General features: G+C 34.6%; 1 protein-coding gene and 1 pseudogene across 1 annotated transcript; one reads left to right on the top strand and one right to left on the bottom strand.

The window, feature by feature from the left end:
• Positions 1 to 1,992: 1,992 nt before the first annotated feature.
• LOC132173294 (disease resistance protein At4g27190-like) lies at positions 1,993 to 7,281 on the bottom strand (annotated as a pseudogene).
• Positions 7,282 to 12,622: 5,341 nt separating this feature from the next.
• On the top strand, positions 12,623 to 16,620 carry LOC132175734 (probable galacturonosyltransferase 12). The gene is made up of 6 exons (XM_059587762.1): positions 12,623 to 12,988; positions 13,963 to 14,018; positions 14,169 to 14,324; positions 15,042 to 15,632; positions 15,713 to 16,015; positions 16,148 to 16,620. The coding sequence occupies exons 1-6, from the start codon at positions 12,778 to 12,780 to the stop codon at positions 16,430 to 16,432; spliced, it is 1,602 nt and encodes a 533-aa protein (XP_059443745.1). The 5' UTR covers positions 12,623 to 12,777; the 3' UTR covers positions 16,433 to 16,620.
• Positions 16,621 to 16,660: the final 40 nt, after the last annotated feature.

Raw genomic sequence — 16,660 nt, 5'->3', positions numbered from 1 at the left:
AATTTTTTTTTAAAAAAAGAAAATTTTTATTTAAAAAAAAATTAAAACAAGTTTTTTTAAATTAAAAAAAAAAATTCAATCTATATAAAAAAATTCGAAAATTTTTTTTAAAAAAGGATTTTTTTTTAAATTTTTATTTTACTAAGGGTAGTTTTGTCATTTGAAGAACATTGACAATATTTTGGTAGTTTTGGGAGACATTGTGACAATTGAAAATTTGTGGGAACATTATCAATTGGGTGATAGTTTAAGAAGTACAAAAACTTTACCATAAAAAAATACATGAAAATTAAAATAAAGAATGTTAAAGAGGATAAGAGTCGTCTTTCTAACATTACTCCACCACCTCTACTTAATCGGTGATGTTGTGTTGGCGGTTGATTGGGTCAAAGTTTTAAACTAAACACTATAAACTAATATCAGCAGCTGCACTTAAACTGATTAACTTTGAAAGCGTCTTAAACTAAGATCCAAACTAATCGGTGATCTTAGCTTTCATCAAACTGAAAGCTAAAAAATAAAACATAAAATCCAAAATATTTGTTTATCTGCCTCACTTTTCTAAGCAACCAAATACAATATTAGATCCGAACAAAATATGAACAAAACCCAAATAAAGGAAAACCAGAAAATCAGACAATATATATATATTAAGGTGACGATCGAATACCTCTTGATATCCGGGGGAGACTGTGGTAGAGCCGATCGTCAGCGAGAGAGATGGAGACTAAGGATAAACTTGAGAAACCCTAAAGAAAATAAGAGCACATTAACTATATATTTACAGACACTGGTTTGGGACCATATATATATATATATATATATATATATATATATATGGGTCCCCCAACCTCAATCAATCAAGTCTTGGACCAGTTTCCTTTTCCATTTTGTCTAAGACGCTTTATAAAAAGTTATTCCAAAACATGCATGATTGAACAAATATAACGAAAATGCCATGGCCTTTCCCATTCTTTCACCTGAAAAGAAAGCAGAGTTGCCAAGAAGTTTCTCATCTTTTTTATTATATTATGATGCAACGCGGCATAGGTTTGCCAGGAAGTTGGTCATTTTACATCCGCGTGAGGAAAATGGACTTCTCTATTTATTTACTTTAAAAAGAGTTATTAATTTATGAATTCTGCAGTTAAGTTTAGTTATGGCCAACTGATAATTTTTGCTTTAGCTGGAGCTGACAGAAAATATCTGATGAGGAAGTTGCCAAAATTCATATAAGATGAGGAGAAGGCTTTGGAGGTGAGAAGTTGTTCCTGCATTTATAATCCTTCAAAAGTGCTCATTGTGTTTGTCCCCGTGTTTGGTAAGGTGTTTGAATGTTAAATTATACAAAAGGACTACTCTTTGGTTGTGGTTTCGAAGAAAAGAAAAATTATAGTTATCCCTCTTAGAATATGTTTCCTGTTTATTTGTTCAGATTGATAAATTCAGTTCCCAACTGCACTTGATTATTCCGCTATATATTTGGCTTTTTGCATGCATAAACTCTTTCTGACTTGCGTATGATATTTTTGTCATTTTAACTACCTAGATCATGTTCTGTCCAGAATTGATTGCTGAGCACAAGGAAATATACTGAATATTGTCTCTGAAACACTATACTTCCTAGTATCACGTGTTAAATCAATGAATAAATGATTAAATTTACATTTTCTTATCGGGTTAAGCTTTTAAAAAAAGTGGTGATTTAACAACATGCAAGAGTAAGTTGGCTATAACTACCACTTGGTGGATTTATTGAAATCAAGAATAGGGAAACATTTTCTTTGTCTGCAGTTGCCTGCCTTTAGTAGAAGCCAACGAATGGTAGAAGAGGACGATATGATATTCTTACAAGGATCTGATACCACCATAGAATTTGAAAAGATAACATTCCATGTAAAGTGCAGGTGTATATTTACTGAAAGGCAAAAAAGAGAGACAACAGCAACAACAACAACAACATTAATATAATAATATTGAACACCTCACTCACACAAAAACTGGAAAGCATATGCATATATTTACTGAATATCACCTAGTTTAATGCAATTAGGAGCTCTCTATTTAGTTTAAAGGTGCAATTTATATTTATTCAAGGAACTGGAAAGCATAGGCTTCCAATTTACAAGGACAAGAAGATGAATATGATGCTTCTAGTCCATAACATTTGCACCAAGATATATACCAGAAAAGCAGAGGAAAATGAAAATATAGCGAATTATACAAAATTTGCTTTCCTGTCTTCCGTAGCTTGTGATAAAAGAATTGAGCAGATATTTAACTGGCACGACCAGATAAATGAGTTGCATGAATTGTCTTTAAATGTGCACCTTATTAAACACTTCCATCTACATATTGCTCAAGCTTCTGTCTCAGTTCACTTCCAGAGGCTCTGAGATGCACTTCTCTTGGCCTCAGAAGGATGAAGATAGAAGGCTCCAGACTTGATTTAGTTCTGGCAGCATGCCACCCCAATGCCTCCACCATTATGATTCTTCTCTGATTTCCTTAATTGTATCTGCAGTTTCGTTAGTACGAAACAGCATTGTAAGACGATTGCACTTGATGACAGTAACCTGCTCTAGATGCGGCCATGTCTCGTGCCTGCAAAGAGTCCTTAATTTGGGAAGGTGCTTCAATTCCAACATCCGTAGGCTTGGAACAACAGGATCTGGAGCAATAAATTATATGGAATGATAACTAAAGAGCTCATCTAACTTGTCACGGAAGCTTACCTTGACTACTTCTAGTTTTGGCAAAGTGTGAATATGGTAACCACAGGAGAGAAGATGTTTCATTTGCGAACACCGAGTCACTTCAATTAATTTGAGTCTAAGAAATCTCAGCCCAAGATGGCCAACTAGTTCAGAAATGATTTCTAGGTAAGTCAGGTGTTGGAGATAAAGTTCCTCTAAATTTGGTAGTAGGTCAAAGTGGGCTGTACATCCTCCTCCTGGCCGTAAACTGCTGTTAGAGCTTGCAATAGCAAGTGATTTTAGCCCAGCAAAGCAGTCAACACTGTTAATTACCAGGTCTTCAAGCATCTCATTCAATCCCCAACAATGATTTAAGACGAGAGAACTTGCATTACTCAACAGCCACCCAATCCATTCTCCCGGAAGATTAAGACCACTGATAGTCACCCTCCTTTTGTCATGTCTAGTTGGTAAGGAGTTTGCTGTTGGGCCAATGAAAAATTGGAATTTTCTTAATCTATTTATCCAGGAAAGATCTTCAGTGCTGAGACATGGGATCCTCTCCAATCTAATAGATAAGACAAGTAGTCGTTCAAGGCATCCGAGCTCTTCAAAAGATGTCCGTTCCTCTTCTATCTCTCCCTTAACACTCAAATGGTAACCACTGAGTGTCATATCCAGAACCTCTAAACAAGACAGCCGAGATATAACTCCAGCTTGAATGGTTTTTAGGTAGTGAGTGCGAGATAGGTTCAGTTGCTTTAAGTTGCTCAAATTTTTCATCCCTCTTGGCAATTCTCTAATACGAGTGGCAGAGAGGTCAAACACTTGAAGTTTAATAAGCTCTTCCAATGGAGGTAACTCTTCAAGATAGAAGCAGACCCCTCAAAGAAGAGCACGAAGTTCACCAAGTTGAAGTAGAGAAAGAGGCAATGAGTGTATGCGGCATATTCAAAACCCTGAGTGATTCAAATCCTTGCAAGAATTTCTCAGAAACTCTGTCAAGAGGAAAATTACCTTGTAGGAGTAAAGTGGAGGCCTCTGAACATTGTACTACACAATCTGGCAACCTTGTTATCTTGTTATTCATGAATGAAACTCTTTTGGGAAAACTGGATAACTCAACAATCGAAATCTCGCTCAAGCCAATCCCCGAACGAATAAGGGATTTACATTCATCCTCAGATGATGACGCAATCCATATAGCGACATCACGAACAACGTCATGCATCTTTACAGTATCCTTGCGGGCACCAACTTCCAACAAACAAAAGTCTTTCAGATTTTCAATCAAAGCAATTCCTCTATTGACTGAATCCTCATAGTTTTCTTATTCATCTATCAAGCCTTCTGCGAGCCAGTATTGTACTAGTTCACTTATTTCAATTGAGAAGTCCTCAGGAAACAAAGAACAGTAGAGGAAACAAGGTTTTATATTTTTACCTTCTAATGATTCATAACTCCACTTCAAAGGCTTGTAGAGCTTATCCTCCACACCTCCTGTACAAGGCCACCGACCTTTGCAACTCATTTAAGGCATGCTTCCACAGCTCGACCATTGTCTTTCCTCTCATAGCAGTTCCCATGGTGATGATGGCCAAAGGCAAACCACAACATCTTTTAGCAATTGCTTCTGCAAATGGTTTGATACATTCCGAAGTAACCACATTCGCTGCATTTCTGCTAAACAATTGCCAAGCTTCTTCATCATTTAAAACATCCACTTTAACTTGATCATCCGCCATCATGTCCCTACTAACATCCTTAAAGCGTGATGTTAATATGATCTTAGAACCCTGATGAACTTCAGGTTGTGGGACACCCAAAGTTTCCAAATCAATTTTCTCCCAAACATCATCCAGAATGAGTAGAAATTTTTCTTCCTCCTCAAGTCTTTGATAAAGTCGAATAGCCATTCGCTCTAGGCTTTCTTCCATTTTCGCCTCCAAATTCAATCTTTGAGCTATTTGTGTCTGGACCTTTTTCATGTCCAAATTCTTGGAAACAGTCACCCATATGACGATGCCAAAAGGTTGCATTGAAGAAATATTCTTGAGCTTATTGTTCAAGTTTCTTACCAAAGTAGTCTTGCCTACTCCTCCCATTCCCCAAATACCGATCCTCCGGACTCCATCATTAGATAATAAAGCCATAGTTTTGGGTAAAGTCTTTGATGATGTTGTTTGGTCTTGAATTGTTGGTCCAGGAACGTGCTCCATTACTCTGGGCATGGAATGAGTGACAGCCACAGCACCAGAATGCGAACTCCCATCTTTTAAGAGCCCTTCTATCTTTTTGAGCTTTTTTGCCACTTCTCTGCTTATTCTATATCGTTTACTGCAATTGAAGGACTGTCGAGAAAGCTTAACTGCTTGAATCTGATTGACTTTAAGGTGAAGCTCTTCAACCTCCTTAAGCCATTCTATGACTTGAGTTTTCAGCACTTTTCCTTTCTTTCATGGCTAATTCCGATTCATTTTTCACTCCATCTCTTTGAGCCAGGAGGGGTTTCATGTCCTTTCCCAAAACATCCAGGTTTGATTGGAATTTGACAGTATCCTTGATCTTCGAATAGATAGAGCCACATAGAAGCCGGCCAGTTTCTGCCAGCACTGAGCCAATAATCGAAACCACCATTTCCATATCAGACAGTTTGCTATCTGTGATGCCTGAAACTTTAAAAAAATTCACAGGCCAAAGAACAGTAGAAGAACGAAATGATCTATAGCAAAAATCTTAGAAAACCATTATGGGAACTTTCATTTTGTCGTTTAATGTGAATTTCTGACTTGGTCAATTATTGCATTAGCACATTTTCTAATGGAGAAGATTACCCAAAGGCCACTCTCACATGCTTTGAAATTTCCAGGCTATTAAAAAGTCTAACTTGGTCTGGGGACGTATCAGGGTCCCGCAACCTTAATCTTCTAGTCTTCTTTTCCACTTGACTTAGCCGCCCACAAAGTCGTTTGTTTTTTATAAGTAAAAACCGAAGAAAAGAGCAAGTTGTTTCACCAAACATAATTGAACAAATATAAAGAAAAGAAAATGTACTTGACCAATTTTCTCACAACCCGCCTTGGCTGGCAATGCCTATGCCATTATTACAACAAATGAGGAAGTATTTAAAAAAAAAAAAAATACTTTGAAAAGTATTTTCAAAACGTTTGAAAGTTTATGAAAGATTTTCTAAATTTCCTCTAAAAGTTATTACACCCGGTATAATACTCCGACTCCGAATCCAGCCTATCAAGGTGCTGATCGTTGGCTGATCTGAAAGCTGCATTAGGGCCGACTTGATAGATTTTGGGGCCTAAGCAATAAGTTTAAGTGAGGCATTTTTCTTATATTTAAATATTAATTATTAATTATTTATTTTAACATTTATATTATATTTATTTTATTTAAAAACCATTATTCTTAATTATTCTTACTTTTTATGATGCATAATTACTAATTAAGATTTTATAATCAAGTTTTTTAACATCTCATTTTCAATTGATAATATGGATAGGAGAAATGCTAGGGATCAATACGTTTTTCATATTTAGCTCATACTCTCTTATAAATTTAATAGATTAACCATTAGATTAGTGGGGTCCACCATTAACTTATGTAGAGTTCACAAATCTAATAGGCCAATATTGAAAAAATATTGACTCCTAGCATACTCGATGATGATGTGACCGTGAAAATCAGCCTTTGGATCAATAGGGCTTATAACAAAAAAAAAAAAAAAAAAATCAATGACTAATTTTTATTGCTATGTCATCATAGTTGTATGACAGTAATATGAGAGTATACTCAATAGCACTTCTCCGAATAATTTGATCAAATCATTCGATGAACTTTAGCCTCTAATTAACCATATTCTTCCAAATCATTGAATATATTTTTCTATGTTCTTACCATTTTCTTCAAATCTATATTTTCGAGAATAGGCGAGTTTCCTCTCGGTTCGCAATGAATCTGAAAAATAACCTTTTTTTTTTTTTTAATTGGCTGAAGAGATAATTAATATGAGTAATGCTATAGCCCCTCAAACTAAAGATTGCCTTAATGTTAATGTGAAGTTAAACTACCAAAAATTATGAATTTTCCCAATAACAAAAATACTCTTAATAAAAACTCAAACAAAAAATCTCTAAATTCTCAGAAAAAAATAAGGTTACATGGGTAGCCGAGGCACCCTCGTTTGGCCATTTTCTCGGCAGCCAAACGGAGGATAAGAAACAAAAGATAGAGGGAGAAGTTATGAGAAAGAGAAAGTAAAGTAAAAAAGAGAAGGTGGACCTTAATGCTTTTCACGACGGGCTTGTAATTGTTCAAGCGCTTCAAGTGCTTCTGGACCTCAACCCTCTGCCTGGAGACACTCAACCTAGCGGCGCAAGACAGCGAGATTAGTTATTGAATTTTTAGAGAGAGTGGCACACGGTAGTGGATTTTTTTAGTCTTTGAGGTGAGGTGGGGGAGCGTAGGATAAGCAGGAGCTTGATAGCTTTAAGGTTCATGGATCATGGTGTATAAGGGAGGGACAGAGAGCTAGTGGTTGAGGTTCCAGGAGAGAGGTGGTGACTGATGCGCATTTTAGCAGCCAACGCCGTTGTTGTGGCTGCTAGCGTCTAGTGTTAAAATTTTGTGCCAACTGCCAAGTCCATTGATTAACTTAAACTTTTTGGACTCGAGTATACCTGAATATATTAGAAAATGATAAAGGTATAACTTAAATCTAACTTTGACTCAATTTTTTTTCTTAAATTTAACTTTGGCCTAACTTTTTTCTTAAGTTTAGAAGTTGGACCAAAGTTAAGTTTAAATTGTATTTGTATCATACCTCATATGTATATTAATATATTCTGAATTTTGATGGATTCGTTTGAAATTAAATGTTTTTTTAAATATAATGTTAAACGCCTTACGTTTTGTGATATTTTTTAAAAACCCAAATTATTAGCCATAACAATTCAATACAAAAAAAAAACACATTTCCATTCACCATCATTGTTCCATTTCTATTTCCATTTGGATTCATCACCAAAAACATTCTATAATACATAATTTGCAAAATAACAAATTATTTCAATAAATATGTTACAAAGTGGTATCAAAGCCGGTTATCATGTCGAGTATAGGATCGAATGGGTTGCAACTTTGTGGTCGAGTCATGGAGATGACGACCTATAAGCTAGATTAAAATGTCATGGTGTTATGTATGGACATAGTATTAAGTTATTGAATATTGAAAGATAAGTGGAACCGCTAAAAGATAAATAGTTACTATTTGGTCAATATCGATAAAAAAATGAATAATAAATAAATAAAATAAAGGAATAAATGAAAATGGAGACAAGAGATTTTAGGTGGTTTGACTTATGACTTACGTTTACAGGATAAAATCTTAAAAATTACATTTTGCTCTTGATGAAATTTACAATACAAAAAGTTTCTATTTATAAGGAGGTCATGGTGAGAATATAAAATGGTAAGCGGTAATTGGATAAATCAAATCACTTTATTTAGAGTAATGTAATCTAATCAAATTTTCATCAAATCTTTAAATGTAAAGTAATCAAATAAGATGATTCGCATATTGTCAAAGCGAGAGGGTTGTTGCATTTTTGACATTAAGTTGACAAAAAAGCCCATGTTTTGCAATGGCAACAGAAAGAAGAATGCGAAAGGTAGTTGGCTTAACAACTGAAATAAATGTATCAGAATAATCAATACCAGGTTTTTAATTAATTGAAGCCTTTTGTTACATGCGATTATATTTAATAGAGTTATGGGCTTTGAATTTTATTTTATTTTTAAAATTTTTTTTAAGGGATACCAAGAACACAAACAAACAACAACATCAAGAAACAAGACTAGCAGGGTGAATCTTTCCCGCTACAAATGAGAAAGCAATAGAGTTTGAGATGATGTTATCAGTTTTCCAATCTTGAATCAGCGAGGGGGTGTCGGAGCACCATGATAACCGTAAGAGAGTCACCTTCCAAAATGAAATCTAAGATGTTGAGAGAGATAGCCAAAGAGACTGCAATGGGCTTTGTACTTGAACTTTAGACAACATCTTATTTTTCCACAAAAACCCAAAATATAAAAACAAAACCCATGACTCTAAATTCATCAAAAAATTAAAAAAATTGTAAATCATAACAAAATTCAAACGTAATAGCTAAGTCTCTCTTGGATTTGACTACATTTTACTCAATATTTTATATATCTATGCAACACATGTGGAAGATATCGTCAGTAGCTTTCTTTTTAAAATCAAATTTTAACTTTCTTTTTTTTTTTTTGGTAATTTCATCCCCCATATCTAAAATTCTAGTTTTCTCATAACTGGGCGGAAGATATCATTGGTGGGAGAGGCACACATTTCTTAAATTTGAGTTGTTTTTGTTCAAGTACAACAGTGTTGATTTGTTCATGTGAATGACTCTTAAAAAATGTTTTGTAGGCAGAGACAGATCTACATGTAGACAAGGGTGGGCCGTGGCCACCCCCAATTGTGATTTTTTCTTTTATTATTATTAAATATGCTTTAAAATGTGAATTTGAGCCAAAAGTTTTAGTTCGGCCCGGGCCCATTAAAAAAACAGTCCAAAATTTTTAAGTTTTAATACGCTTTACATTCATGGATTAAATTGAAAATTAAATTATATTAAAAATAAATATTTTTTATTTTGTTTATATTTTCTTAACATTGAATGAATACTGATTTTATTTTTGTATATATTAATTTAGTCTTTAATCTTAATACATTTATCATCAATTATTTGGTCATCTATTTAAATATATTTTTAATTCATGCTTTCATGCTTTGGCTCCTATTGATAAAAAATTTTGGTTCCGTCCATGCTTGCGGGTGTAATTTCAAATGCTATAAAAGGCTTTAACTTCCTTTATTGGACATCAATTAATTTTCAAATGAGATGGTCAAATAACCAATCCAACAAATAGTATGTGTTCGAATTGCGGGAACGTCACATTAAAGGAGGGACTATTGAGGTACAATAGTGTTGCTCTCTTCACATAGACGGTTTTAGAAAAAAAAAATTGTTTTGCGGAATGCGATTTTAAATGTTAGAATGTCATAAAATGCTTTGACTTTTTTTAGTGGATAGCAATTAATTTTCAGATAAAATGGTTAAAAGCACAGCCTAACAATTTTGTTTGAGATGTATTGACGTGGCAACTATAAATGATTTCACAACTCTAATAAATTAGATGTACACATGGCACAATGTTATAGGTGGTGATGTGGACATTTGTAAAGGTAGCCAAACTATGATTAATTTATTTTATTTTGTTTTTTGTGGAAAACTAACGGAGGTGGTGAAAATAAAATTTCACCAAACCTAGGTAGCTTAATTGTCATTTTTAAAAACTTGGATATCCATGTGAAAAACTTGCTAACAACATAATACATATACCAAAATGATATTTAACCCAACATGAAATTGGGTTTATAGCTTGCATAAACAGAGACGTGGGAGACAAAATACAAAGAGAAATATATATATACTTCCAAATGTTTATTTCCTCATATCTACCATTGAATTTTGAATGAGTTAACATTTCTCAATTACAAATGTTCGATGAGCCAAACTCATTATTGACAACATTTCATTGTCAAAAGCAAATAGTGGTATTCTCTTTCTACTAAAAGCAGAGGTCTGGATTCAATTAGTTGTGGGTTTGGGATTTTACAATTAACGGTAATAATGTTGTTTCGGGCCACAACAAATAGCACTTGAAACGAAGGATGTCAATATGTGTTCGCTTGTTGAATTCGAGTCGTATTGATGCATAAGTATAAGATTATATAGATCAATTCTAATTAGAATCATTTAATCAAATAAGTCAGATTCATTAACCATAACCGACTAATTTTATATTGAGCTCACATCAAATTTGCAAATCGTGTAAAAGAATTGACCATCCTACTTTCGTACAAAAATGCACAATTAGAGCTAGAGATTTGCACGTTGAGAAATTATGTTGTACACTTGTACCTGGATAATCATGCTATAATTTCCAAATTTGGAATTAGGGCCCAGCGGGCATTTTCTTATTGCCTTTCCCAATATTCCTCCTAACACCATCAATTTCAAGTAATGAAAGATTATAACTACTAATACAACTTTGCTAACACTAAAAGCAAATCTTAATCGGGTCGAATTCGAAACCAGTTCGGGTCTTTGGGCTGACCCGTTGATCCCTAGCTACCACCATACTTTTGCTTCAGGTGGGGTTGTAATGGTCACAATGAAATCATGGGGAAAAACTCAAACCAAGCCAGATTGGGACAGGCAGAAAATTTAGGTTGGAAGCAGCTATCAGAAACCCACCTTATGTACCATCTACAGTCACAAATCAGCCCTAGTCAAATGCAGATATGCTGTCTCATTTTGTTTTCCATCACATGTGTCTTCAAAACTCTTGTTCTAATCTTTAACTTGTACATAAATAGTGAATTCCAATTTTTCAATATGCCAACGTGGACCAGTCAGTATTAGACTATAGGACACTTACAGGTTCATCTACCTTTATCAGTAGGGTGAAAGTTTAGTTTTCAGAAATGCTAAAATCCACTTGCTAAAACAACCACAGTTTCATGTAGACAGTGTTTTTCTCTAAACTGGGTTAATCTATAAAATTGCCATGTATTTATTGACTATGCGAGAAGCACATGAGTTTTTAATAGCATTCTTCTTGCATGCTGTTACAAATAATGTACTATTCTTACTTGCTAAGGAACACATGATAATTTTAAGGAAAAAATGCAAAATCAGTCCATATAGTTTACCTGATTCGCAATTAGCTCTCTGTAGTATCAAAATGAATTCAAAGGTCCTTAAGGTATGCAAAAAAAAAAAAAACAATTTAATCCCTACAGTCAAATTTAGTTCACTGACTTAAAAGATTTTGATAGTGTGAAACGTTAGAACTAATAAAATTGTGATACTTGTCCTATTTAAGCCAATGTCACACTAACAGAATCTGTTAAATTAGTGGACATAATTTGACTCTAACGACTAAATTATTTTTTATGCATATTTCAATAAAATTGTAATACTTATCATATTTAAGTCAGTGCCACACTAATTGTAAATCAGGTAAACTGCAAAGACTAATTTTAAAGACTGAATTGGAAGAAATTCTTCAGACCCAGTTGGAAAGAAAACTCATTCCCATGTGTGCTAAGTATGTAACTAAGGTCTGCCTTAAAAAATTAAAATTTGAGAATTAGGATCACAATTATAGGATTTATTTCTTTGTTTTATGTGGTGAAAAAAAATTGTTGATTGAGTTGACGGGACATGGTAGCTTGATCACCAACTAATACACTCTCAAGCTGTGAAGTGAGGTAAAAATTAACACTTAAACTCTAAAAAATAGGCCTTAAAAGTGACAAATCTACCCTTAGAAGTAGGAAATATAAGCCTTGAATTTCCCTTAATTAATTTATTTGGAGAGAAATGGAAGTAGAGGTTCCTGTATTTTTACTCCAACAACCAAAGCGCCAACCCACGCCAAAGAGAGAAATGCAGTCATTTTCCATGTAGAAGCCCCGTTGTGTCAAAGTTCAAAGTCTTTGTATGTTGAAAAAGCTTCATGTGGTGGTGGCAAAGCCAAGCAAACAAACACCAAACAACCCCCATCTCATATAATTTTTTAAAAAACTTATTTCATTTTTTCTTTTTTTCTGCCCTTTTCTCTACTCCCTCAACTTCCCTCCTTCAAGATCAAGCCAAACTCATCAAACCCACAAAACAAAGATACAGCTTCTTCTCAGTCTCATGTCTCTTTCTCCTTAACAACCCCTGCTCACCTCTAACATAAATAAGTGCCCAAAAGCTTGACATCTCTCGCCCCAATGCTAAGCAAGGTTAGGTAACAGAAAGCAACCTTAAACACCCTCCATCAAAATTCTTCCTTTTTCAGCATAACCATCACAAGGGGCTTCTCGCAATTCAACTCACTTCTTCTTTGGGTGATTGCCTAATGAAATAAGAAGTTCGACGAGGGTTTTGTGTATTTTTCATTTCCTTTTTGTGTGGTTTGTGACAAAATGCAGCTTTACATATCGCCCAGTTTGAGGCACATTACTGTGTTTCCGGGGAAAGGTTTCAAAGAGTTCATCAAAGTGAAGGTTGGCTCCAGACGGGTTTCCTATCGAATGCTCTTCTATTCCCTTCTGTTCTTCACATTTCTTCTCCGATTCGTCTTCGTCTTGACTGCTGTGGACACCATTGATGGAGAAAGGAAGTGCTCTACCATAGGTACATGATTCTAAGCCATTAATGTGAAAAAAAAAAAAAAAAAAAAAAAAATGTCTGATTAATAACAATAATTCGATTTCTGGTTCGTACGTAACAATTTTAAGAATATATATTATGATGGATTTATATATATTGGTTTATCTATTTGTTATATTTTTTTTGAAAACATTATCTAAAGGATGGCCAACTTTCCGAGGTTTAATGCAGAAGGATGTCTATTCTGCGTAGAAAACATTGTAACGAACACCGAGGATCTAAAAAATATTTATAGTTATCTGTAAATTTAAGATATAAAATTGGATGATTATCAAAAAAAAATATTTGGAATTGATGATCAATTAATAAACGTTCTTACTCGAAAAATTTAAATGACTCGAGGGAGAAATCCATATCCGTACAGTTGTTTGATGAGTTTTGCCGCTAGATATATGTATATGTTACGTACGTAGGACATACATAGCTTTAACTAAAATCTTAATTTGGACGATAAATAGTTCATTTCTTTTTCACTTGAAATAGAGATGATCCAGACCCCTTAACTAAATTTTTGAGTTGTCTAATATGCCCCTTTGAAAAAAATTAATTAGGTATGCATTAGTTTATTTTACTTTTAGTTAGTCTTGTCCACGCTTAATTACGAAAAGAACGTACATACCATTCTTGTGATCATGACATATAATAAGGAGTAAGGATTACTATACACAATGTTTCTTTTTTTTTTTTTTACAAGTTTTGATTTAAATATTGATTTTTAATATTATCATATCATTAAATTGTATGAAAGTTGTATAATAATCTATTAAATAACGTCAATCTATAATATATGTATCCCAATTCCACGGATTTTTATTTTTCGTCCCATGGATGCTTTGCTTTATAAGAATATCATGTTTAATAATATTAGTTTTTTTTTTCTTTCTATTTGTTTAATAATTTTAGCTACTAATATAATACTATATATGTTGTAACGGTAGGTTGCCTGGGAAAAAGATTAGGTCCAAGTCTTTTGGGAAGAAGGCTGGACGCAAATGTAATCTCTGAACCCCTACTTTCGGTTTATAATTGTTCAATTAGTTTCCTTTTCTTTTTTTTTTCTTTTTCTTTCAAATTAAAGTTTTATATATATACTGATCATACTAACTTTGTTTATTAATTGAAAATAATTTTTGGTCTCTGGAAGGTCCCAGAAGTGATATACCAGGTACTAGAAGAGCCCATTAGCAAAGATGAATTAAAAGGAAGATCTGATGTTCCTCAAACTTTAGAAGATTTCATGGCTGAGATTAAGAAAAGCAAATCAGACGCAAAGACCTTTGCAATCAAGCTTAGGGAGATGGTACCACCTTTTTATTTTTAAAATTTTTTATTTTATCCCTTTAATCTGCACTAGTTCTTTAATGGATACCAATTTGTTTTTAGGAAAAATATATTATAAGTCCCTAAGTAACGCGCCAAAATTAAAAACTCCTTAGGTTTTTTTTTTTTTCGACAATTTACTTACTGAGTCAATCGAAACTACAATAAACTCCTTATAGTCAAAATTTTTTAATAGCCGTTAGGACTACTCAAAGCGCACCATTTTACCTGATTAAAATATTAATTTTTTTTATTAATTTAATTTAAAAAATTAAATCTAAAAATTAAAAAAAAATTGAGGGGTGGCCACCCAACCCCTATGGGGTGGCCTACGACCCATAGGGGTTGCGTGGTGGCCAGGGGGTGGTGCTGCCACCCTTGGCCACCCTTCAATTTTTTTTAATTTTATTTTTAGATTTAATTTTTAAAATTAAATTAATAAAAAATTAATATTTTAATTAGGTAAAACAATGCGTTTTGAATGGCCCTAACGGCTGTTAAAAAATTTTGACAGTCGGGAGTTTATTGTAGTTTCGATTGACCCAGGAAGTAAATTGTCGAGAAAAAAAAACCTATGGAGTTTTTAATTTTGGCGCATTAACTTAAGGACTTATAATATATTTTCCATTTTTTTTTTATCATAACTTTTTACATACTAACGTGGTAGTCATAACACAAATTGACTAAAATTTTTCAGGTTACTCTTCTTGAACAAAGAACCCGCACGGCCAAAATCCAAGAATATTTATACCGCCATGTAGCATCGAGCAGCATACCGAAACAGCTCCACTGCCTTGCACTAAAGCTAGCCAATGAGCACTCCACCAATGCAGCTGCCCGTCTCCAGCTACCTTCTGCTGAACTCGTCCCTGCCCTTGTCGATAACTCCTACTTCCACTTCGTCCTTGCCTCCGACAACGTGCTTGCCGCCTCCGTCGTTGCATCATCGCTTGTCCACAACTCATTGCGCCCCCAGAATGTTGTCCTTCACATAATCACCGATAGAAAGACTTACTCTCCAATGCAGGCGTGGTTCTCGTTGCACCCGTTGTCGCCTGCTATAATTGAAGTCAAGGCCTTGCACCATTTCGATTGGTTTGCGAAGGGGAAGGTCCCGGTTTTGGAGGCAATGGAGAAAGATCAACGCGTGCGGTCGAAGTTTAGAGGTGGGTCGTCGGCCATTGTGGCAAATAATACTGAGAAGCCTCAAGTCATTGCAGCAAAGTTACAAGCATTGAGTCCTAAATATAATTCTATGATGAATCACATTAGAATTCATCTACCAGAGGTAGGAAAAAAAAGAAATTGCTCAAGAAGAAAATTAATTTGTGGATTTAATTAGCTGAGTTATTTTCCTTCTTTTTGCAGTTGTTCCCCAGCTTAAACAAGGTGGTCTTCCTGGACGACGACATTGTGGTTCAAACAGATCTTTCGCCTCTATGGGACATTGATATGAATGGCAGTGTCAATGGAGCAGTGGAAACATGCAGGGGAGAAGATAAATTTGTTATGTCAAAGCGGCTGAAGAGCTATTTGAACTTCTCCCATCCTTTGATATCAAAGAATTTCGATCCCAATGAATGTGCATGGGCTTATGGCATGAACATTTTTGATCTAGAGGCATGGAGGAAGACCAACATAAGCCTTGCATACCACTACTGGCTTGAACAGGTACCTATCTTTATCATACACTCCTCAAGAAAAATGGTGTTAATTAGATTTCTACGCATTCTCTATCATGCACTGCCCAAGAACAATTACATTTGAAGTGATCCCTGTTTTATTCTGTTTTCCTCTATGCAGAACTTGAAATCGGACCTGAGTTTGTGGCAGCTAGGGACATTACCTCCAGGACTAATAGCTTTCCATGGTCATGTCCATGTTATTGAACCTTTCTGGCACATGCTGGGGCTGGGTTACCAGGACAATACGACCTTTGCTGATGCTGAGAGTGCTGGTGTCATCCATTTTAATGGCAGAGCCAAGCCTTGGCTAGAGATAGCATTCCCAAAACTCAGGCCATTGTGGGCTAAGTATGTGGACTTTTCCGATAAATTCATCAAGAGCTGTCATATTAGGGCATCTTAGGTTGGGTTTTGAGAAGAAGATGTTGATCATATTGATAAAAGATACCCATTTGTATATGAAAAATGAAAATGAGAGTGAAGAGAGTTCGCAAATTCAAGGCCTTGAAAACTGGATGAGAGATGTACCGGCATCAGCCTGCTCTTTTTCTTAACTCTCATTTGTTGGTTGAAGCTCCCTTATTCTTTCTATCTTAATTTTTTCATTTGTGTACTTAAATTTTGTGTTTAT

Source organism: Corylus avellana, chromosome ca3, assembly GCF_901000735.1.
Source record: "Corylus avellana chromosome ca3, CavTom2PMs-1.0".
Lineage (NCBI taxonomy): Eukaryota > Viridiplantae > Streptophyta > Magnoliopsida > Fagales > Betulaceae > Corylus > Corylus avellana.
Note: the sequence above shows the minus strand (reverse complement) of the source record. Positions and strands in the feature narration are given on the sequence as shown.